Below are 26,124 nucleotides of genomic sequence, written 5' to 3'. Positions count from 1 at the left end.
ATACATTTACTGTGCAACAAATAAGATAAATGACACATGTGGGCCTATAAACTGGTGATAGAAACCTAGAAAATATTACTAGAAGACATGTGTTAACTATTCTTGACTACACACAGGTATGTAATTTTAAAAGTTTTATTCTTTAAAAAATTTAAATACTGAGAAAAATGTAAAATAGTTCATATCTGAGTATAACATAATTGTAGAGGACTACTTTCTAACATTTTATTTAGATATCTTTATTAACAATATACGTATAAGAGTTAAATTTCCCAAATGTACATGTTATCTTTTTATTAGAAAGATTCATTAAAAATAAATTTTAAATTATTTTTAATTTCTTCTTTAAACATTTTAAACTACTATGCAAATAATGTGGAGGAAAATTGAAAAACAATTCCGATCTGAGGAAGCAAACAACAAATATGGCCGCTGAGCTGTCAATGAAAGTAGCGCGGCCATCTGTACTGGCCATACGAGTTGAGAGGACAAATACGGCAAAACTAACACAAACTGAAACTGAGGCTGAAATGCTAACCAATGTGTCAGAAGCAATGGTTAGCATTAAGAAATACTCCTTTGAAAAACCATATACTGTCTCTATCGATGGAAGGGAGAAATGGATTAAAAAGAAGGCCTTCCCTACAAAAGGAGTCCTGAAGTTTTACACAGATGGTTCACGCCTCGACTCTAGGGCGGGATACAGAATATACGGACCAGGAGTTGACCTAGCAGTGCCCCTGAGAAAAAATACCATGTCTTTCAAGCGGAAGTCATGGCAATAGAGTCATGCATGAGAAGACTCATACAAAATAGGACAAAAGGAGCAAAATACTTGATACAATCTGAAAGTCAGGCTGCACTAAAGGCACGTGATACCTGTTCATTTCACTCGAAAGCAGTCTGGGAATGTAAAAATGCTCTAGCTGAGCTGAATACGAATAACAGAGTTACACTCGGTTGGGGGCCGGGCCATGAGGACATTCTTGGAAATGAAAAAGCAGACATTCTCGCCAAAAAGCGAGTGTAGTCCATAATGGTGGGGCCTGAGCCAGATTGCGGGATAGTTTTCTCCAACAGCAAAGCTCTTGTAAAAGATTGGGAAAAGAGGATAAGAAACATTAATTGTAGTAGAGCCTCAGGATTAAGACAAATCTAGAATGTTTATCTCTCCTTACGCTAAAGGGTGGGCAGCTCTCCTAGATCAGAGTAAGAAGGATATAAGACTGATATTAGGGATGTTGACAGGACATGGACCCCTATGGAGACATCTTATGAGGTGGGCCTTAGTCAAACTGACGAATGTAGACTCTGCTGAGAAGAGGAGGAATCAGCGGAGCATATTTGGTTCAATTCCAAAATTCTGTAAAGATTCCTGGGAGTACATCTCCTCAGCCCCAAGGACATTGCAAAAACAGGAACCCTCAAATCTAAGTAAGGGAGGCGCAAAGGTCCTTTTTAGGACTATGCACGGGGACTAACCGTCTTTTTCCCTCAGGATTAAAAAAATCACCAACTGTCTGCAAACTTGGTGTGGCCAGTGCTGCTGGCCTTTCGAGCACAAAGTGGTAAGGGAAGTTCCTTTCAAACTTATCGACATCAGAGCCACCAACAAGCAGCAATATCTCCAGCTCTCTCTTGTAACCTAGCACCCAAACTCACCATTTCACAGCCCTTGCTTCCAAATAATGATCAACCAGTTAATCCATTTTCAGAAAAAAAGGTATCCTTTGAAATTAGTTAGTATAAAACCAGTATAGCATCTTCCAATAAAAACCCAAACCGAAAAACAAATCTGTTATCACTATTATTAACCTGCCTGAAAAAATATCAGAAAGAGGATTTCAACCCAAAACCTCTTGCATCTACTTTTTGAAAAACCAGAAATCCACACCAGATATTGATCATTGCAAGTTATTTGATCTGAAGTCCAAATCTGTTGATTCTACGAATCCCATCCAAGCCACAAGAGAATTAGCAAATGTGTCCAATTCATCTATAATTTGTGTAGATAATTTTCTCTTTTCGATTAGCAAAGTATATGTCAAGAAATGTTGGTAGTTTTCCTTTGTTTATCTTAGTATTTTTCTAACTAAACAATTATTTAAGCTGGTGCTAATATTTGCAAAGTTATTAAAACATTAATGTATATTATATATTAAGTTATTAAGTTGTATAATTTTTAATTTTCCCTACAATGAATAAAACTAAATTCTTTGTACGTCTGTCAAAAATTATCAGAATTATCTTGTAAAATAGATAAAAAAATGTATGCTTCAAAATACAAGTGCTTTATCAAACTATACACATTTTGAACTGTTGTATTTTATGAAGCATTATGGTGCATAATATTTATGTAGTTTTGAAGTTAAAGCTTATTCATGTGTAAAATTATCTCAATAAGCAATTTATATTATATAGATTTATAATTTATTAATAAACTTTACACTTATACTAGTTCAACTTTACCATTTTAAGTTAAGACTGTATCACACTCAATTTAGGAAATGCTGTTCTATTCTATTGTGAATGGACCAGCACTACACAAATGGTGGGCAATAACAGATAGCCTCAAGTTTCCATTTTCGTCCCAATCCTTATTCATGGGAGGATTTAGCATCAAGTTTCAGGAGGTGTCACAACTGGGGGATCGAGGGGGTATACCCCTCATGGGATAGAGGGTCCGGGAGGTCCTCCTCCAGAAAATGTTATAAACACACATCCACACGTTTTTGAGTCTAAAATTTACTTTTATAAAGAAATATATATGTATATATATATATATATATATATTATTTCAATAAACATTGAATCACAAAAAGTACTTGCTCCGCCGGGAGTCGAACCCGGATCTCTCACTTGCCGGGTGAATGTGCTACCATTAATTAGTAATTAAAATTAAAAGTTTACTTTTAATTCTGAGATTATATACACTTTTTGTATCCTTTTTGATAACGACAATAACAGTCGAAATATTAAAGGATTTATGTGAAGTCTTTTAATTTTATTCTTTATATATATATATTGAAAAATATTTAGGTTGGGTAGTGATGATTCCTATAACAACCCCTCCCCCCCCCTGAATTCGCCATTGTCTTTATATATTTCATATTTATGTAACAGTGATTTGAAAATATTATAATTATTTTACTGAAGTTAGAACTAATTAATTACATTTATTTTAGTTGTGTTAGGCAGATTCACCAAAATATAGTTTTTAAGATAATGGTCTTTATCCACTGATCTGCAAGGCTTATCTCAGAATTTTAAATCATGTAAAATTTTATGAACTTCCCAAAACTAATGTCTGTCAATAGTTTTTATTAACATAAAACTGAAAACTTCAATGGAATTTTTTTATTGCTAATTTGACAGTTCAGTTTCTGAGTTTCACCTGCGACAGTTTTATCCACCTCAACAGCAATACAATAAATAAGTCATGGTTTTAATTGCATGGTAAAATATAATCTATCTAAATTAAAGCAAAAAAACTCAAACAACAGTAATTTTTTTAAAGTTTATTGACAATAATTTTAAAACAATACAAAAGTATGGAAAGGAAAATCCAAATAACAATATTTTAAGCAATAAAAACTTTTACTTTTTCATACAAACTATAATACAAAAATGTACACTTGACAAAGCTAGGCACAGAAACAAAGTGGATCACGACTAATAAAACGTTTTGTAATAATTTCAAATTGATCATAGTAAATACAACCGATAACGTTGCAACAAAAATTACTGCGCGTTTAAAAAGCAAACAAATGCGAAAGAGCAAAATCGACTTTATTATCTGTGCATATCCATTCTCTGGGAATGTTTAATACCTATCGCACCGAACGCTACACACACACACGGAGACTAGATGATCACGGCAGAAGCCATGTATATACAGTATGAGATTCAATGGTGATGTGTTTAAGCTAGATAGTCACAGTGGCCTATTAAAATCACAGCGATCACAAAATCAAAAACGTAAAATTGTCAAAATGCGATACTCTTTTAAGTAAAATTTCAAGTAATATTATAAAATTTTATCACGAGCCAGGACCAGCTGGATTGGCAGTGAATAAAATGACGAGATAGTACAATTTTATAACAAACACAATATATCCATATATATAGAAAAATAATGTTTTTACGAACGGTTTACATCATGAACGCTAAAAATATTTTTTATAAGTTTAGTTCTATTTTTACAATTAATGAATCACAAGAGCTTGTTTGGTATAAGTTTTTCCGCTGGACAAACATTACATGGTGTTGTACACGGCGTTGGTGTGCCGTTGCTTGTTCAACGCTAACCTAGCTAGAGGATGGGTCTTGCCTTGTTGCTGTTTTTTACTGGCAGCCTTCGCGACGACACTAGCCATAACCGCACTAGGGGTGGGAATACAAGTCTTCACTGGCGGTCGAGCTTTCTTCACGTTATGTACAAAAAGAGACGAATGTTTTATCACTAATGGTTGAGGATCTAGACTAGATTTCCTTGGAGGTACAGGCGGTTGGGGGAATGTCGGCCTATCTTCGTACTTTCCGACCAGTTTCCGAACGGACAGATCTTCTAGTGAGGTGGCAGGACTGGGTTTCTCGGTCCGATCACTGACCGGTGAGCTGGGCAGACTCCTCACCTTACCGGTCTCTTCAGTCTTAGGTTCCGTGGTCTCTTCCGGCGTCTTGTCCGTTTTCGCACCGACCGACTTCGCTTCAAATTCTTTTTTGAGATTCTGGACCAGACCCAGGACGCTTTTCTGGGTCTCGTTCGAATCCGAAATAGTCCCGAGCTTCGACTCGTCAACGGAAACACACCGCCTGGTAACGTGCACAGAATTTTCCCCATTCCTATTCTCTAAAAGGTCGGTTGTCCCCTTGACAGAGGTCCGAGAGTCCGTGTCCGGAGGGGGGGATGGTTCGGGGGGAGAAGTATTGCTAATGTCTTGACAGACCCTCTTGGCCGTGTCTATGATCCCCTCCTCCAGTTTTTGTTTGGTACGTTTCACCGTACCGGGGTTCCACGACTCCGTCGGTCTCATGTCGTACGAACCCCAGGAACTGTTTCTAGAAGGCAGGGTACAACACTTGGTGTCTCCCGAGCCCCAGGAGCTCTGTCGCGACACGCAGTCTCTCGGGTCACCCAACACCACCGCACTGTCATAGGAGCTCCAACTGCTCTGCCGCGACACTTCACACTCTTTGATCGCGTCCTCAGTCACGACACTAGGAACGTTCCTCTGCACTTTGCGTTCTTCCCGGTCGAACACCCTGTCCAAGCGATTGGAGAAAGGGTCACCGTCGGTTCGCACCTTCCTACCGAGCGTTCGAGTCTCGCACTTCACTTCACATTCTCGCTCGCGCTCTCCGGGGTCCCAGGTGTCCTTGTTGGCCTGAAGGGGTGGAGACTCCTCCTCGAACTGGGACGTGAGGTTCAGCACCAGCCCCTTGCGGTCCACGGTTCGACGGCCCAGCTGAGGTGTCACACTGCCGTTCTGGGACTCCAGGGCATTCACACGGTGCTTCACCGACGGCACCTCTGGGCTGTAAAAACACAATCAGAATCAGAAAAATCTTTATTCAGTTGTTACAGAAGGTGTACATGTTTGACGTCACATGAATGAGAAAGTAAACGGTTAAGTTTACTAAATATGCTTTACATTAGTATCTAACTAAATCTAATACAATACAATTTTAACGATAGTAAAAACTATTGTGAATTGTATAAAATACTTTAACTGCCAATGTTCATATCACTTAAAAAATTGTATCTTCGAACTAAGTTTTTTTTATAACAAAATTCCAATTCAGTACAGTTACAATTAAATGAATGTGTCTAGGTCAAAAAGGCTAATTATCTTTGTAACTACAATTATATGTTAACAGTTATGTAACTAGGACTTGGCTTTGGGGAGGGACGAATCTGATTGAAGCAAACCGCACTCGGGGTTGCAGACTAAATCTCAATAAATTAGAGAGACCTAATTTAAAGGACACATTTAACTGCTTTAGTTCAGACAAGCTGGATCACTTTATGTGGACTGATAAGTGACTGGGCTTTGATTGTATTGACACAATCATAAATTTTTTATCAGACTTAGCTAACAACATTGAAGAGTGGTTATGAAATAACTACGAAAGAGTAGACCTACTCAATTTACTTTTTCATTGTGTTTCTGAGGTATGACTGTAAATTCTTCACAGATATAGACAGGAGACAGAAATTGTAGCAATCGTTAGCAAATCTGCGAAATTCGTATATGTGTTTATACTGAACTATGTTTCAAAATTATTACAAGATATTTGAATAAAGAAAAAAAGTCAGTCAATGATTCAGTTTTTGTTGCTGATTAACAATTTACAAAACTGTTACTATTACTTTTTCATATTTTAGCTAAGTTTTGTTAAAATTATTCAAATAACTTTAAATTTTCAAAATGCAATCCCATACTGAACATGTGTATGTGACCTGACAATATTTTTATACTTTTTAAATTTGTGTAAACATATATAATAATATTTTCAACAAAAAGAATCGTTTAAGAATCAATAAAAATTTGTATCTATTAATCAAACATGTGAACACTGGTGTAGAATTATAGTTTCCCTAATAGACTATTACAATTTTGGTAAAAACTGGCCAGTCTTCTTGGCATGGAAAATTCGAAAACCCATAGAACTAAAATCACAAATACTATTTAAAAAATTGTTAAAAATCAATAGATATTAAAAAAAAAAAAAAAATTATAATACACTTTTTTAACATACTGAATAATTCAACAAATTACAAAAGAACTAGAAGAGAATAACTAGAATGTACCTCTGGTTGGAGGAGAGTTGCAGGATTTTGTTCTGAGAAACGCTGTACGATAAGCCGTTGCTACAGGGCATCCTGACATGCAGGTTGTAGTTGCGGGCCTCGACAGGAGGGGGTGGTAGTGGTGGGGGGGCGGGGGGCTCCACCTGGACATCGGTAGTCTCTGTCCTGTCCAACCTCTCCATAGACACTGACGTCGGAGCTGAAGGAACAACACAACTTCGTTACAAGGTCTCAAAAACATCTCTCTCTTTTCAATCATCAAGTAGTAATAGAATGTAAATCAATTAAATATTAAGGTATTTGAACCCTTTTAGGACCAATATTTCAAATAATAAGAAATCAGAAAGAACTATTTTAGAAAATGTTTCAGGTTCACTTTAAGGGTCTTTTCAATAACGTGAGGTTATTTAATATGTTTTTTTTTCTGAAGACCAAAAGCTTCAATTTTTTCAATGTGTGGTATACAAACTGCAAATTTTTTTAAAGAACCTTCATACTCTTTTACTCTTTATGGTCAAAACAGAATTATTAATACATTTTTACTGAAATTAATTTTGTTTAATCACTAGATTTTTGTGTTCTTATAGACAGCTTTTAAGGGCTGAAGCATGAAACCCTGATGTGTAACAAACATATTTTATTAAGTACTTCAAGAGCCCGCTGTAATGAAACAACCCTAGGTTTTACCCCATATGAAGAATTTTAAGCCCTCAGTTCTATTACTATGAAAAGCATCTCATTTTGAGGATATGATTAATAGGCATACAAAAGCTTCTCATATTTCCATATTTCTTAAAAAAGAATAAAGAAAACAAATAGCGTTGGATAAATATTAATAATATCTTTCAAAAAGATACTTTACACGATTCCGTCAATAAATAATGGGGTGAAAGTGTTAGGGGTTTAACATTTTCTGAGACCCCAGTACAGCCAACTCTTAATTATTTCAAACAAATCTGTTTTGTTCATAAATTTCTCTGTTAACACAACTTGTTTGTGTCCGAAACAAGATGGCATTTGCAAGGAGACATTAATTAACTACAGTTTTAGTACCAGGTGTTGTGGTGAAGAGCAGGTTGGCAGTGGCGTGGTCCGGAGACCAACTCTTGGGTCGACAGCCCGCCCTCGCCAGTTCTGTCCCTGCCACGTTCAGCCGACAGCGGGGTGGAGTGCCTCGCCTCTCCTGGTCTCCTCCCTCACCCTCGCTTACAGACCGCTCGGACGCCGCCACCACCACACACTCTCTTGTCTTCAGGTTCGTCTCAGACTTGGACCTCTGCAGCTTCTCCTTGTTCTTCATTGCATCTAAGATACCCTGCAAGAGAGAGAGGAGAGATGAGTCTCAACAACAACAACGTGATAGACGACAAACTGAAGTTGAAGGATATTGGATAATAAATTTTCAAATCCAGTAAATTCTTGTGCTGAAATCTTTTCAACACTGGTGTTTACATCTGTATGATATGTGATTTGAGTAATTAAATTAATACTTGTGAGTAATTGCCGGATATCAAGTTTATGTAATAAACTATTTTTATACACTTTTCTCACTTCCTTCACAAACTGCTCATGTCCTGCAAACAATGTTATTGTTTTTCTAGTGAAATTGAGAAATAAAAAACAACACTCTTAAAAGTTTGAGCTTTAGGATATTCTATAATTATTTAGCATTAAATTGGCTTTTCAAAAAGATAAAAAAAAAAACATGAGTAAACCAAAATTGTTATGCGTAAAGATATTTATGGTTTCTTATTTTTAACCAACGTTGAAAGATTCTTTAAAGAACAATCAAATGGTTCATGGTTACCAAAAGTACATACCTGGTACGTTTCTAGCTGAGAGATGAAATTGGTGTTAGGCTTGATGCAATTCCTTTTCTGCTGCACATATTCTAGTGCCTTCTTGAAATCCCAGTTGTACGCCTTCATTGCATATGCAATCACCACTGAAGCGGAGCGACTTACACCCATCTTGCAATGGACAAGGACTTTCGAACCTTGCGTCCTACAATCACAGAAACGGTTACTTATTGCCTAAAAAAAAGCAAACTGGTTTTTAGCGTACGAAATTACACATTTAAAACCACAGAAATCGAACACTATCAACTTACTGTGCCTTATTGATGTATTTGTAGGTGTCATCCCAATGTTTGAGCAGATCAGTCTTCTCGTCATCATAAACACGTACGTTCATGTAGTCAAACATCCCGGGGAAGAAGTTGTCAATTTCTCTGGTCACATTCAGTATGTGGCAGACACTGGAAATTTATTGAAATTTTTAATTTATTCATAGAAAAATCTTAAATCTAATATAAGATCTTGATAAAATGACTAAGATGTTAATAAATGATTCATATCAATTTGATGAAAATAATATTCTATTTTTCTTTAGGTGAACATGTAGAAAAAGTCAACATTGTATAGGATCATTAAGCATAAATAATCATTTCAGGTCTTGTTCACTCATCTCACTCTTGTATTGAACAGAGTTTGTTTACTTTGTTACAGATTAACATTTTTGAAAATGCAAAAATTTTGTTCAACCACACTCTTGATTCTTAAGCTCATGCACGCCCTGTCTCCTTTTGAAAATGTTGCTACAGAATTCTTAAATATTCTACAAGTATATGAAATCAAAATTAGAAAATTTGAGTTATGAATAATTGTAAATTTATTAAATCGAAATAATTCCTAGAGTTTTGCAACAACATTTTTGTTTCTGAGTGCTCTGAAAGAAAACGTCCTAAGGGCTCAGAATGGTCTTATTCTTGACAGTGGTATACAGATCTCAATTACAACAAATTACCTATGGGAGGAAGTTGGTGGACAGAAACACTTCTCAAGTTAAGACAGAGAGTTGTGAACTAGAGACAAATCTAAAGTCACTGCTCTAACAATATACGTGGAGTCTGGCGTGGAATTTTAGGTTAGTATTGTGGTCTGTTCGCTTGACAAATCAGAGTAAATAACATTACTATGAGTAGTGGTAAATATCTATGAAATTCCCTCTTCCTCTTAAGAGGTCTCCAAACAACAAATTGATTGATATCTGATTGATATCTTATCGCAGGAATAAATAAATACGAATACAGTTATCATTAATAACTCACCCATTTTTATTAAGTTCCTCAAGGTTGGATGCGTTCCATTCGGAACCAAGGTAGACATGAGGGAATATCTCCGTTGCAGCATCCATCTGACCCAAGATCACCAGCATCTCCTGGTCGATGAACGATTTGTACTCGCCCAGATCCATGTCCAACACCTCCTCTAGGCGTGTCCGGACCTGTTTGCTGGTCACTTCGTCCAAATCCACAGACATCATGATCTCCTTCAGCGAAGACCGCACTAATGTCAGTGTCGCCTCCCGCTCACACGGCCTGCAACCATCAACCAGACGTCAAATCATTTGACAAAATGAACGTGCTTGCTGGACTTCATTCCAGTCCATAGACGTCTCCTTATGTTCAGCATCACCTCGTACCCACACATATTTTAAATTATCGACATCTTGTTCATTTCCTTCCTTTAGACATGTACGAAAATGCTTGCTGGCCGCCTTACCCATGGATGTCATGATCATCTCAAATGAAGACCTCACAAGCATCACCACAGCCTTGTATTAACACAGCCAGCAAAAATCAACTGTTGTCGTTCAAACCTCCTTCAGCTATGTCTGAAACTACTTTCTTGTCATCTCTTCCAAATCCTTGGCCTTCATGATAATCTCAAGGGTTAACCATACTAGGGTTAACAAAATTGACCCTCTCACATTTAGATCTGTTTACTAGCTACCCTCATAAATGTCACAATTACATTAAGCAAAGACTCTTCTAGAGTCAACTGTTGCCTCTAGCACAAATTACTCACTTTGCAACAAGGACCAGTCAAGTAAATACCTTACGGTTGCTAGACCAATTATGATGAATATACAAATACACGGTAACAAAATTATTAGTATAGTTGTTGTTTCCTTTATAAGAACGATTATTCTTTTATATAAAGCAAACCTTTGACTTCTTTTCTGAAATATGTTTTACGCAAGTTCTCTGTTCCGATTTTAACAAATAATAAATTAAAATACAGCCTACACAATCATTCTGATTCTCTTTCAATATTGAGTACACTCCCTGTCATCATCATCTAATCATTGAGAACCAAAACCCCTGAACCTTGAGGTTCCCAAAAACAACTTTCTACAAATGTACATGCATACTCACTTGCTCCGTAGAGAGTCCGGTGAGGGGGGTCGCCGTGACTCCAAGCTGTCCATGGCGTGCCACTCGTTGAGACACGAGCGGTCGGACTCGATGCGCTGCTCATAGTAAGATACCCACTCGTGTGTCACGCCTCCCAAAAAGTAGTTGTGTTCCCGCGCCTTCGAGCTAACCTTGTGTAGTGTCTGTAGCGCAGACCTGCAACAACCAACATATTGGTCAACACAACAAATACCCATAAGCATTTAATAAATGTTTACTTTCACTGCAACAGATTCACATACGTAACAGATTATTCACCTGACAGAACAACAAGGGTTTTCCAAAATCATTTGTCGGTGGTCAAATTGATCTCAGTGAAATTCGTAGACTAAAATCAAAGTTTTCTGACCAAATTGTAGCCTGTACTGAACTAGTCATATGAATATATGTGAATTGTTACATAGAAGAATACATTAAGTACACCAATCAGATCCTCTCCTTTACAATCCCAACATAAATCTCTAACTCCTTCACTGGTAATCCCCTAAGGTAAATCCAGAGTGTTTGCTGAAAAACAGCTATTTTTCTACTTTTCCACAGATGCAAGAGGAAAAATAGTAAGCACCTTCTTGTGTATGTCCGTAAGGGTATCTTTATCTTAATAACAATTTACACGAAGATTCATTTGGATAATTCACTAATATCTAGTAATATCCTTCACATTTTCAGAAAAACAAATGCCTACTCAATCCTGAAATGCTAACCAAGTAAAGGATTAACATAAAATTACCATAGACAAAATTATTGAGTGATAATACAAAGACATTGAAAATCCACATCCATGGGAATTATACACTTAAATGTATGATAGGAAGGGTGCTGAAACCGACAGTTCTTAATGATAAAGTCCATTCTTTCAATCACAAAATATATCCAATCTTTTCAAGGTTTACTGTTATCATCAGAATTCAAGCTGTTGGGACTGCTCTACTGGAGGCTGTTCAGGGCCATGGCCTTTTTGAATGGATGGACTCTACATTGAGGTCTCCAGAGGTTCAGAACCAACATACAACCCAAGGTCATTGACCGTGCGGGACGCGGCGCCCTAACAGTGACAGTGTTATCACGGCGTCGACGGCCTTGGCAGGTGCGGCGGTGTTGCCGCTTCGAGCAGCGGGAATATGGCAACACCGCATTCGCCCAGACAGCGCGGCACCGGACTCCAGCCGCAGCATCAATTATCCCTGGAGCCTCCAGCGTGGAATAATTAGTTAAATCGATTCTTACTGCGTCTGTAAAAGATTTCGATTCAGACGCGTTACTACATCCATACCTAAATTTAAACTGTAATCAAAATGGAAATAAATAAGAAAAACATACCACGCTATAGGGCGATTCAATCACAAAATACTCAATAATTGGAAATTTATGGAGAAAACGCAAAATAGGTAACAAGTCAATCCAACACACCTTATAAAGCACCCACCGACCACTATGAGGCAAAAACCTAATCCTTCCACTGAGAGCGACTTCCTTTGGAAATGCTGTCAGAAAGAAAAAGGCGTCCTTGGCGAGACGTGAAGACTGGCCCTGCCTTATTTCACCTCGCGTGGTCGTTATCCGCACTTAAGGGTAGGAACAGCCACGTGACCGACCTGTCACCGTAGAGAGGAAGGACAGGGCGGGCCCACAGGACCGGTCTGTCTGCGGGGGATCCTGCGGTAGTAATGCTCGCTACATTACATAACCTCACTTTCCCTTTCTACGAGTCAAAGTTGAGAAAATCAATTCCGAAACCTTCAAATACAACGGAGCCTTCGATGAACACTTGGCACGTCGCATTTCGCAAACTTTTCCAATAGGAGACGTCGTCATCTGTCAATGGGACTCCACGCCTACTCGTTTCTCAATGAAGCCGGCGGCCACCTCCGTCTGACAGACAGCCCATCAGTCAAGAGCCGGCCCACAGCTCTCAGCTACCGGACACGTCCCTCTAGTGTCGCCTGTCACAGATCAAATAGAGACATCTTTCACCTTCTCTCGGCCCGAGCCAACGACTGAACTACGCGTCAGTTCCGCTCAAGCGAAACCTACTTTACAATCTACTGGTCTCCGAGCAAGTGTTTCTGTCTTCTTTAGTGCAAACTGAACGAAATTCCCAAACGTCTCTACTTTTGGTAAAGTCAACTTTCCAATGTCTCAGTTGCCCAAAACGTTTAATCTTTTACCAATCAGGCAACATGTCTAGATGACTCTTGAAAAAACAAGAATTTCCACACCCTTTCGTTGTCATTGATTTGGTGGAGGCAGTGGCGTAGCAAAGGGTGGCGGCGGGGTCGGGCCGCACCGGCTGTCACCTTCTTTGGGGTGACACCCACCCCGGTCTCTCAACTTTAAGAACAATGTACAAACAAACAAAAATAAATCGCTAGCACAACAATTTCTTTTTCGGGGATTCTTCCACTAGCACTAGCTCAGCTCTATGTATAATTCGGGGATCCCCGCAAAACACGCTCTCGTGGGTGCCATACTCGTGATCTTTGACGTTTCAGTTGCAACATTTCTCATTTGTTTCGTGAAGTGTGTTGTGTTTGGTTGGCGTGAACTGTTAAACGTGTATTATTATATAGTGATAGATCATAAAAAGAAAAAACATTATATCCATGGCCTGTATCATATAAAATGTATTGCTTTTTACTTTAGATGGGATGACACCAATTTCTCATTACAATCTGAATTTCTTGTGTGGTTAAAAACGGTTCAATAACGTATCGAGCAAAACCAGTCCCAATTAGCCGAGCATTGACTATCAAAACTGCTGCCCGGATTTCGATTCCGGCAACACTTCGAAACTGCCCCAGTGAGGGCGCCTTGACGGATCACTCCCCCAGTCGAGACACGGGTGTGGTATTTCATCGGCTAGAAGAGCCGGTGCGGCCACTCTGTACATAGAAGGAGGCCTGACAGGCCGGTCGACTCGTGTTGGTGTGTGTGCCCATGTTGGGCTAGCGGCCTCCACATCGCCGCCGCCAACTCCGAGTACGTCTGCGCAATCAAGACGAGCGAAACCCATTTTGGGGGACTTTAGTGTTATGGGCGAAGAACGAAATATATATACCTCGAGATAATACCTATCAGAAAATATTTAAATTATACAGTCATAATTTCGTTCCGGAAAAAGTTATGTCAATGCGGTGGTAATGAATTAAGCGGAGGAATTCTACACAAGAACCCTGTTTTGAAGGACTCAATCTAAGAATGATCAGGCTCATTAGAGAATTAGGAAGAAAGTCAGGTTTTGTGGAGTGCTGGCCAAGGATCTGAAGATTTAGTTATCCTGTTAACAAATAACCTTTTTCTGGTAAGTTATAGCCAGATGAGTAGTTTTACTTCCCTATCACGTTCAACCATCAAAATTGCTTATCTTTATTTGCATTTTTGGAAGTGTCTAGGTACAAATCTGGTTGGAATATCAGTGAATAAAAAAGAGTGGTCCTAAAACTGATCCTTTAGGGAGTCCAAACGAGGTGTTAGCCAACGTCGACTGGTGCACCTGTACATATGCCTTTAACTTCTAATTTGGTCGCGAAATTGGTATCAGCAGCATTTGGCTCGGCGTCCACCTGCAGTATGGTGGCCTCGCAGCGCAGGTGCAAGTCCTGGCGGTGCATCTGTCAAGAATGAAACTGTATATATAGTTATTAGGTTAGATTTTATTACGTCCCACGAAAATATCCACTATACTACTGGGTAGGCTTTACTGGTTCAGAGATTCCCACGCGAGCCTTGTCACAATTCTCATGACCTCACATTTACTGTGAAGGACACGAAGTAGTTGTCGATATGGTCAGCCGCGGCATTGACACCCCCGGACTCAGCAATATCCTGACCACTGACCGTGCAGCAGCTGACGTAGAGGCTATTCTTGCTGCTGACTCGCCTCGGCCTTGAACGTGGCTGTTCGGCTTTCTTCGGTTTCACTCTAGTGTTACTCTATTGTTGCTAGTTCGAGGTTAAGTCAATTCCAGGAGAAAGATGTACAGTGTGTGCCGTAAGCGAAATTTCAGTTTATTTTCAGGCCATTCAGCGATTTGCCTAATTCTGCGATACTTGTCAAGTTGACTTGCAGAATAATTCTTAAACATTAATTAATTAGCAAGAAGTAATTTCAATACCAATGTAAACTACGCGTATGATAATTGTAATATATTTCACGTAACTAAAGATCGCATTATTAGCGACTATTACATAATACAGACCACTTTACTGTATCAGACAAATTAACATCTGATTCTCAGACCTTCGAACTGTCATATGTGGATAGGTCTTACATGTATATTATCAGCAGAACAAGGCCAGTCTTGTTACAGCATTATACTACTAAGCAAAACTGTTATTATAATAGGAGAACCGTTTTGTATTTGAAAGTTTAACAGAGCATTGCCAGAATTTGCACCTGCGAGCTCGCCATAATGCAGGCTTGCGAAATGTTACTGATAGTATTTTCGTAATCAAGCTAATAAGTTAAAGACACATGTACAGAATATATCGGCTAACACTCCGTTTGGACTCCTTAAAGGATCAATTTTAGGACCACTCTTTTTTATTACGAACAACGTAATAGGAACTACCGTGTATGATCGCTCAAAGTGCCCTATTAAACATACAACTGCACTATGAACAAATGGAATGAATAAGACATAAGGTACAAAGCTAGTGGCGCCAAGACAATCATACACAGACGCACAACATCTGTGTAAACTGGAATAAACCCGCCTTGACTCCCCACTATACACTTGCAGCGTGTACAATACATCCACATGCCGTTACAGTCATTGTTGCGAAACGAGGTAGAAAGCGGGCAACAAAGACACACATGCCTGTAAGTAATAAAACCTCAATCGCATCAGCAAAGATTCCTGATGGCCAATCTAATGCCGCATGATGTGGACGAACGTATTATTTAGTGGCTCATAAGTGGCAGAGTAGGAGTTGGTTTGCGCGTTGTGCGGTATGCTCGTAACCCGTGTATTCTGGTGATGGCACAGAGCAACGAATAGTTTCACAGAACCAATTTCATCATGAACCCCGTGGAAAGATCCTTGTCCACCAGACGGAGTGGAAAGTTAATATTGCTTTCAGTGAAAGTTTTCAAACCTGTCCCGATTCAAAAGAACTGTCGACAAAAAATTCCCGTCAAATTGATACTACTAACGTCGCGTCGGCGACTCTCATTAAGCTCTCATTAGGACGTGGATTTCAAAAACCTTCATCGTGGAAACCATGGGCCGGAGGCTTTCCGAATTATAGTTCACGGCGTGTTTCTATCAAGTTGTGAATGCAGCTACCAGCAAGGTCGGTGACACAAACAATGAGCCAGGCCTAGTACCGCTCGGCGATACCGCCTGTCACTCCGATAACTGACTACACGCGGAAGTAGACAACATCCAGTAAGTCAGCCGTTGTCGTGGCGTGGCCCAAGGGTACATAACGGTGCCTAGGACAATCGAATGATCGACAACTCTCAGTCGATTAGCATCAATGAGACGATATCTGGGTCACAATCTGTTGTTTTGTGGATTGCGTCACGGCACGTATTCAAACACAGGTCCGGGGTATTCACCTTCAGCCACCAATCAGGACCTCTCTCTCCCAGCTGAGTGGTTGGTCTGACGCTTACTATACCGAAACGTCAAATCGATCGATTCCACAATCTAACCGGCCAAGGACGTAGCCAAGAAAAATGTTAGGGGGTCAAAACAAAATTGGAGGGCCTCCCCTCGGAAACACTCAAATTTTTGAAAGTTTCAAATTTAAAAAAGAAAATAGTAAATTTTGCACAAAATTTCGTGTCTCAAAGCAAATGGAGCTCGTAAATACAGTCATAATAAACAAAAGTCGGGCTTTAAGAGGCTGTAAAGTGAAACGAGCTTAAACTGAGTTTATAATAAAGATAAAGTAAGGAGCCATTATAGTGATACTAAATTATTTAAAAAATAGTTTGCTAAAACATTGAACATTTAGGAGGGGGTCCGGACCCCTTAGACGCCCTCTCTGGCTCCGCCCATGTAACCAGTACGTACCTGGGTTCCTATAGCATCACATACTAAATTTTCAAATTTAGCAAGTAAACGTTGGTAAACCTGGGCTCCAAAAATATTTAAAAATTGACAAATATTTAGTTGTTCCACGACTTAAAACACAAAGATAACAATAATTTTATCAATAATTTTGGGAGACGATACATCCAAGGAGCCCCGCCACCCTGCTAAGGTCAGCCACCATTAACCAGGGGGATGGGAAGGGTGGAAAGTGCTTATACTCCGTCCAAAGGACCCTGAACACTGAAAGATGTACATAAACCTTGCATTACACCAGAATCTTTAAAAGGAAAAAAAAACTTGCTGATGTGGAAGTTTTTTCACATGCCCTCTGTTCATTACATTACAAATGTGTTAGACAGACTTGATTGTAAAAGTCTAATTTAACCTAACGTAATACGGTATCCCATAATCTGCTAACAGTTACCAACAATTAGCTGCAGGTGAACGAAAATCTCTCACATATTTTACCGCCACGCCTTACAAAAGTCGACCACACCATTGGTTTTCTCCTTAAAAACCCTTTAAAGTGTCACAAGATAGGGATACGATACCATGTGTTTAAGTCACTCACAACTTCCTCTAATTCGCAACGGAAGCTGAAACTACGTCAAAAAATACTACATATTATGCTAGAAAGATGCGAACGTAAATCTTATTGTAGTTTTTTAAAATAGATGTGGGGCATGAGGCTTTTTGGATACAACGTACATTAAAAAAAATAATTCTGTACATTGTCTACTGAGTAGTCACAATTTTTGTAAAGAACAAAGAACTCTTTTACATAGAATTAACAAGAAAACAGCGAGCAAATGCCAACAAGTGTATATAACGCACGGCAACGCCAACTAAATCAAGTTGTCAACACGTTCATAAACGAAGCCACCAACAAGACAGCAAGGCATGTGACACACTTTCTAGCCACCGCTTCCGGAACTGATACCGTGAACAGCTGCGCTGCTCTTATCAGCTGAACGCATCTGTGGTGAGCCGCTATCAGGCTTTATCCGATAACACTATTTACTGGTTGGGTTTTTCGATACCGCCACGTCCAGGCAGCCATCTGGATTACGTCTGTGATTTAATTGACCGTTCTTTCGATCTGTTTCACTGTAGTATTCATGAAACGTCTTCAATAATTAAATTTAACAATTGTACGACGTGTGCATATAATTGTCGTAAAGATCATAATGTAATACTTGCACAATTTAACGCTCTCTTAAACCACCTACGTTAACTTATGCTTACGTAGTCTACAATTATATTTTACTGAACTTTTTATTAAATCAAAAGACGTATTTTTTATATTAATGATTCATTTTAAAATTCTATTTATGTTTGCGTAATTATTCACTTGTCTGTGTAAGACACAGTTTCTAAAAAAAAATTAAATACTCCATCAAACGTTCTAAAATTACAAGTTAATTAAGGCATTGTCAAATATGTTGTAATCAACACAAGCACCTCTACATTATTCCATACTGTCTACGTAATTGAGTTGTTTTCCAAACAAAGAAGTCCTTATCTAAGTTACTCACTGTCAAACTAACGATCCTATAACGTTCCGAGTTATCCAAGGCAATAAATAACAGATAGTATTTTGCTATTGAATAGGCTGTTAACACAAGGCACAATAAATTGAGGCATAACACCTACACGATGCAGTTGCTTATCTACCCTTTGCACATAAAAATAAATAACAAACAAACGAATACGTTTAAACTATTTTAATCAATTAGTGTTTATACCACTTGATGTGTTAACCTAAATATTAATGGCAGGTGCAACTTAAAAAGACTGACGTGTGAAAAATTACAATTTATGCAAATTATGCCTATTTGCACAACTATTGGAAGCTGAATGCACAAAGCAATAGTGTTAAATTGAATTTCTCTAAGTGAGCACTCAAATTCGACATTTTTCTTTGCGTACCATTGAGTACATCCTATGTTTTTATCAAATCTAGGTTTAACGAATTGCAAATTTATTTGAAAATGTTGCATTATACTGTAAAAGTGATAATAATGTCCATAATTTAATTAAACTTTTAAACGAATTTGTTCTGTACTCCCTCTGTAAGCGATGGATTTATTGTAAAAACCTGGAATCTTGATTAAAATTACAACCAATCCATTACTTGCTGGTGGGAGGGATTGGGGATGATAATACTAATATGTAGCCTACAGATCACAAATTGTGACGGTTTTTAGTCCGGTCAATCGCTGTATAACTACGCCAACAACGATGGACGTAGTTACTGCACACCCTGTATCACAATCACCACTGGACACATCACACTAACACACCGCTTACCGTATGAAGCGGCCCATGTCCGCCGCTAGCTGAACTCACTCACTCACACTCACTCACTCACTAACTGACTTCACTCACTGACTGACTGACTGCGCACTGAGCAGCCAGCAGCGCTAGACTAGCCCCACCGCACCGTCGAGGCTGCAGCGGCGGGGAGGTGGGGAGGGGGAACTCACAGCCTACGCGTTTAGCTCCGTATTTAGCCGTATGCGATGTGCGCGCGGACGCGGACAGGGTCGACACCGCGCGCCCCGGGAAAGTCCCCGAGGAAGTCGCCAACTCTGGAGAAACCGCGGGTGCGATAAAACGTCAGACCGTTGCAGAATCAAGGAAAACTAGAAAATCCCACGACCGCAAAACAAGATAATATGTATATCACAACAATATAGCGAGTAGAATTTCTCTAACAAATATGTATGCACATGTCTAGGGTGTTTACCCAACGCATGAATAAAATCAGAGGTATTGACAAGCTTAAGTTGAAGTCCATGAATGAATGACAAATTCGTACATGATTCCAAAACAACGCTTCTTGTATCTCTTGATTGTCTTGGCGTTCCAATAAAATTTTCACCAATCAAAAATCTTCAATCAACGACTGATCCAAAATAAACGTTTTTGTTAGATTAAGTTATTTGTCGCAAAAATTTGAACTTTTCTAGAAAGCTACGGCAAAGCGAGTTTGTGGTATTTATTATTAACTCTCTAAGTCTTCGATAATTTGTATCTTTAACGAGACCAAGTACTATCTTGTCGAGGTCTTTTTTTAAATCCTCGAACTGGTTTACTTTCTAATCACATCCTATCAGTCATAAAGACTATTTCCCCTGGTTTGCATTTCAGTATTAAAAGTAGTGGAAACAATCAACGAAATGTAACACAAAAGATAAAAAAAAACATAAAATTCGTTATTGCGACTAATAGTCAGTTACAATAATAACAGCACATGTTTCAGTAAACACAATGATTAAAAGATGTTTTTTGCATGTATTTTGTAACTTGACGAACTATCGGATATAAGATTAGAAAATTTAATAGAAATTGTGTAACAATATAAAATTTAATAATTCTTCGAACAAGAAGACGGTTTAGTGTCTATCACTTAATTTACTATGTTTAATTATAATTATTTAAAAAAATTTTAAGTTCATTTTCAGGAAATATCAGCAGGATGCAATTACAAATTTAATAAAACTAAACTAAATAGTTGATTCTTTTAACGTCGTTAATTGACATGATCCCATTTTACATCTTGTTACAATGGTCTTTTACAACCGTAAAAGGTACTGAAAGGGTTAAATCTAAAAAAAAACTTTACCAGGAGAATTTAAATTTAAAATTAGACTAAACTATAAAATACTTCTCCTTTGATTATAAACAAAACCAATTTCCCCAATACGTTTTCAATAATTTTTATTATTGTTTACAACAATTACTTAAACAAACAACAATATGTCAAAGATAACCATGCACGCGATCAAGTAGTGTGTGTATTTCTGTGCTGTTGACAAGCTCTACCACGTTTACCATATTAGGCGAGGAAGGGTTATCACTTATCAAACACTCCCAAAACAGTTTCACGGCACTAATACGGATATCGCATGCTGTCGTACACAAGTTTGCGATGAAGATAGCTTTGTTTTGTTTGTGAACGACTGCCGAGATAGTGTCATCGTGTAACCCACGTGTTGTTCTATCTGTGACAGGCAATAAACGTGGACATTACATTGATTGCGTGGTGCGGTTATATCGAGCGAGTTCCAATGTTGATACGCAAATAGGTATTTTGTACGGCTGTATTCCCTTCATTTAAAATCTACGCAGCGATGTTTTACAATTTGTGTTTTTCGGATATTTTAAGGGTGTTTTGAAATTCAACGCTTGCCCAGAAGTATATTATGAAATTATAATTAATATAAAAATATAATAATTTGTGCTTCTTGCGTATAGTACAATTTATTTTGCTAAAATTACAACTTAAAAATAAGTTAAATTATAGCTGATTCGGGAATAGAACGTGATTTCTCAATCTAATACGATGAAACGATTTAAAATATTTATGATCCTTACGATATTATTCATCCGTAAATCCTTAAACTGGTAGGAAACGATGCGCGTAATTTTCTTAAATTGTATTTAATTAAACAAATGTAATTACCTTAAGTTATAAATAATTCAAAACGTACCTATCATTACATTTTTATCAATCCTTTTATTTATCATTTAAATTCCTTGTATACCCAATTTGTACAGTTAATTTGCAAACTGTACAAATTTAGATTTCTATACCCAGCCGCTTTTACTTGGACCTGCTCACACCGCTTCCTAGGGTACAAATGAAAGATTTAGTTCCTTTAGTTCGTCAAATATCAGGAACAAAGAGTGTTCTTTCGTATTGTATTTTGGTACAAATATTTTGAAATTATTACTTTGACTTTCGCGTGAAAACGAAAAGTAAACTTAACAGCCGAACTGAAATTTCAAAATTCGCCCTTTGTATAGAATAAAACAACTTTGTCATCATAATTAAAAGTATGGTGAAATGGTATTTTCATATAAAATTAAAAAAAAAATGAAAATTATAAAAACAAAAAAAACTATTACTAAAAGAATCGGTATGGTTTGAGATAAAGTTGATATTTTGAAAACTACTAACGCCACAAAACATTAAATAATTCTCACAAATATACTGAATATTTCATAAAATTACATTCTAAATAAAAACAAAACAATTATTTACTAAAAATAAAAATTTATATTGTTTTTGATAAAGCTACCTTTTAGAAAATTACGTAATTTAACTAACACAGATATACTGAATCTTTAATTAAATTAACATTGTTTTTGACTAAATGTACTCAATAAACTATTAATTTCAATAAACTATTTATTATAATTAAATAAACATGAAACAAGAAAGCCCAATAAGTGACTCTCATAATTAGTTGCAACAGTCAATCCCAGTCTGGGCTATTTTAACATCGGCCTCACTCAGTTTACTGAATGTACACCGAATAGACCACTCCGTGGCTCTGCCCGACCTTTCAATGAAGTAAAACCGGGAAATGTCGAACCTTGTCCTCGAGACGTATCGGAAATAACTCAGTCTAGTTATGTGTATGTACACAAAGCCAAAGAGGGTTCGACCCCGACCCCAAACTTCTCGCCACGATGCGCAGCATTGTCGCGGCTCAGAATAGCGCGGCCGCGGCCCAGAACTAGAGAAGGGCGGCCCAGAGCTGACAGTAAACACCTGCCGGTGTATGTAGTCGGTGGCCGTGGCGTGCTTGGGAAAACATTTCCTAAGGCATTTAGATTAACGATTGGCTGAGCGTTAGTTACATCACTCTAGGGATCGAACTGACCTATAGACTTGAAATTTGCATGACCTTTCATATCTCACTAAGGAACATTAATTCAATGATGATCATGCCACTCCATGGTATTTACCTGAGCGTTAGTAAACATTATCACATTGATTAACCATGACGAAAACGAGAAAATCACCGAATAAATAAATTAATTTGTTAACAAACTGAGTAACCTACAATCCATATAAGATTTTAACATGTGGCATTTTTATTCACAGAGTAAACAATCAGAGACAAGTTCTGATTTCAGCGCCTAATGTAATGGAGCTAGGCTTGAAATTCTGCATGAAATCTAACACACGTGGTTTGCAGTGTGCTCTTTTATTTTATTAATGATGTGCTCGGTATAAATATTCGAGAGGATATAAAGCCCATAGTCCTTTAATAACATATTCTAGATTATCTACATTACTTCTCGTTATTAGTTTTAGAATTTTGGACATCATAGGAACAACAGAATTAATATGCCCATACGAAAATAAGATCATACAGTAAGCCCACCCAATATGTGCTACATATATCAAGGTCATGTTATAACATTATGGATTCATGTTAGAAAATACCCTAATAACAAAATAAAGTAATCTACAATGCGCTTATATGTTTCTTCCCACATATTTAAACATCATACAAACGCACATTATTTTTTAAATATAAAATGAAATTAAAATGCCTCTGTACTTTGGTGTTATTCTTGTAGAACGTATTTAATTATTTATATAAAAAAAAAATAATTTCCGTAAAAACCTTCCTCTACTTACGGAAAAACTTTACATTTCGAGTGAAATATGCCATGACTATCTTATAAAAAAAAGTAATGGTGGTATCCAAAGGGTTTTGTAATTTAGTCTGTACAACACTAAAATTGTATAAAAAAGGTGAAAAGCATTTTCGTTAAAAGTTATTCTCCCTGACCCAAACTAACAAGAGCGAGCGCGCGCGCGCGACCTTGAGCAACATCGCGATCTGCGTATCCGATGCTGCTGCTGCCAGTGGCCGGAACCTGAACTATTTATTAGCGATTCGCGCTTCCTTCTCCAATGTCAGCCGCGACGCGCCCTTGAGCGAGATGCATAACAGTTCATTTAGTAGTAAATCACAGCTAAAAATAAACCCGGTTGGACAGCGTAACTCAATTAATAATAATAAATCTTCCGCTTTCGTATCTTCTTCTTCAAGTCTTCACAGCCAACGTGCTTAGTAGTGCTTGTTTACAGATAGAGGAATTCTGCCTAACCTAACCTAATTGTCTTAGATGTAACAATATTGTTAAATACTATAATAAATCAATTATTTAATATGCTATTACTTTGGGACTGAGAATCCTTTAGTAATTTTTATTACTTTATTACGGATTGTCAACATAACAGTTCTATCATTTATCTCGGGGTTTTACCAAAATCAAACGATAACTTTGTTGAATATTGATACATACAAGTCACTGTACTTCGTTCCATTATTAGTCTAAAGATGTCTCCCTACACAAAACAATTTATGAGTTCAAAATAAGTTTACACCACACTTACAGCCTACGAATTAGAAAGTTTGCTGTCTTCTTATGGTATAAGCGCATTCACTACAGTCTGCCTAAAGTTTACTTAAGAGAAACTCGCTTGTCGAAAAATATACTAGTTTTTTGTGACACCAAGAATCTACAAAATTTAGACAGTATAGTTTGGATTTGAATTGGCCTGAATAACTACGATCGGATGGAACATTTCGCGTTTAATCTATCAATCAACGTTATATCACAAACAATAATAATACATAAGCGTAAAATATAACGTATACAATTTTGAACTGTAACAAATCAAAGTCACGTAGCGCAGCCCTAACGTCGGACCTCAGAACTAACAGAAATAATCCCTGGACCACACACAGCACACCAATGAATGATTCATCTCCTGTGAAACTAATACAATCAAAAGTTGAGAACCCTACGTTAAATAAGAAGAACATCACTGGTTCTAAGCATCATTCACCACGGTGTGCTTGGTTAAGAGGTTTAGCCAAATTTATTTTATTTTTTCCTTTTGCATAGAGGCATTAAGTAGTACAATGTATTTCGTCTATAAGATATTTAGTTTAATCATTATAAATTTGTATTCAAAAGTAGAATTTGTGTGTGTGTACTTTTTAACATCACTTGAACATTTAATAACATTAAAGAATCTTTGTTGTCTATCTACACTGACAATAATGTGTAAAATTTCACATTAGTAATTTTATTTCTGTTGAAGAGGATGTTCAGTATCAGGAGTATAAAAAAAATAGATTTTGAAATATTGTAACACTATTTCGTGGCCAAAAAACTCGTTTAGAGATATACAGTTAGACATACACAAACTTCGAGAATTTCTATCTTTAACGAGACAAGTACTATCTAGTCGAGGTTTCTTAATCCTCGTACTGGTTTACTTTCTAATCATATTCTATCAGTCATAAAGACTATTTGCCCTGGTTTGCATTTCGGTATTAAAAATAGTTAAAGTAGTCACAATCAACAAAATGTAACCCAAAAGGTAACAAAAAAACACATAAAATCCGTTACTGCATCGTATATTCAATTAAAACAAATAACGCTTGTTTACGTAAATACCACGGATTATAAGATGTTACTTTGCATATATTTTGTAACTTGGCGAACTATAGGATATACTTCTAAAGTTGTTATTCTCCGAGCTGTCTATCTATAGCCTTACCTGCGGGGGAGAGATTGGTGAGCCTTCTCGATTACAGACCCTCGGGCGGGTTTCCGCAATGTGCACCATTGTAGGACGCACCTCTCGCGACATAGTAAGTAGCCTTACAACAGAGTTGGTAGTACTGACGCACCTCTCTTGCACCTGTCTATCTATAGTAAGTAGCCTTACCTGCGGCGGAGAGATTGGTGAGCCTTCTCGATTACAGACCCTCGGGCGGGTTTCCGCTGAATGTGCACCATTGTAGGACGGACAGCTCGCGACATAACAACAGTTGGTAGTACTGACGCACCTCTCTTGCACCTGTCTATCTATAGTAAGTAGCCTTACCTGCGGCGGAGAGATTGGTGAGCCTTCTCGATTACAGACCCTCGGGCGGGTTTCCGCTGAATGTGCACCATTGTAAGACGGACAGCTCGCGACATAACAACAGTTGGTAGTACTGACGCACCTCTCTTGCACCTGTCTATCTACAGTAAGTAGCCTTACCTGCGGCGGAGAGATTGGTGAGCCTTCTCGATTACAGACCCTCGGGCGGGTTTCCGCTGAATGTGCACCATTGTAAGACGGACAGCTCGCGACATAACAACAGTTGGTAGTACTGACGCACCTCTCTTGCACCTGT

At 37.9% G+C, this 26,124-nt stretch overlaps 1 protein-coding gene across 6 annotated transcripts in view; it reads right to left on the bottom strand.

Annotated features, from left to right (window-relative positions):
* Positions 1 to 3,578: 3,578 nt before the first annotated feature.
* The window catches only part of LOC124367465 (protein phosphatase Slingshot), a 311,228-nt gene continuing 288,682 nt past the window's right edge, over positions 3,579 to 26,124 (bottom strand). For 3 of the 6 annotated variants that reach the window (XM_046824292.1, XM_046824291.1, XM_046824293.1), the window contains 7 exons: positions 11,034 to 11,228; positions 9,924 to 10,193; positions 8,925 to 9,071; positions 8,635 to 8,818; positions 7,868 to 8,129; positions 6,815 to 7,013; positions 3,579 to 5,538 (listed from right to left, as the gene is read on the bottom strand). In XM_046824292.1, the coding sequence (XP_046680248.1) occupies positions 4,257 to 5,538; positions 6,815 to 7,013; positions 7,868 to 8,129; positions 8,635 to 8,818; positions 8,925 to 9,071; positions 9,924 to 10,193; positions 11,034 to 11,228 (2,539 nt within the window). In that variant the 3' untranslated portion in view covers positions 3,579 to 4,256. Of the gene's footprint in view, positions 5,539 to 6,814; positions 7,014 to 7,867; positions 8,130 to 8,634; positions 8,819 to 8,924; positions 9,072 to 9,923; positions 10,194 to 11,033; positions 11,229 to 19,426; positions 19,485 to 25,670; positions 25,802 to 25,829; positions 25,916 to 26,124 lie in introns of those variants that run through there. The other 3 variants (XM_046824295.1, XM_046824294.1, XM_046824296.1) reach the window with 3 other exon arrangements.

The sequence above is a fragment of the Homalodisca vitripennis genome, chromosome 8, assembly GCF_021130785.1.
Source record: "Homalodisca vitripennis isolate AUS2020 chromosome 8, UT_GWSS_2.1, whole genome shotgun sequence".
NCBI classification, from domain to species: Eukaryota; Metazoa; Arthropoda; class Insecta; order Hemiptera; family Cicadellidae; genus Homalodisca; species Homalodisca vitripennis.
Note: the sequence above shows the minus strand (reverse complement) of the source record. Positions and strands in the feature narration are given on the sequence as shown.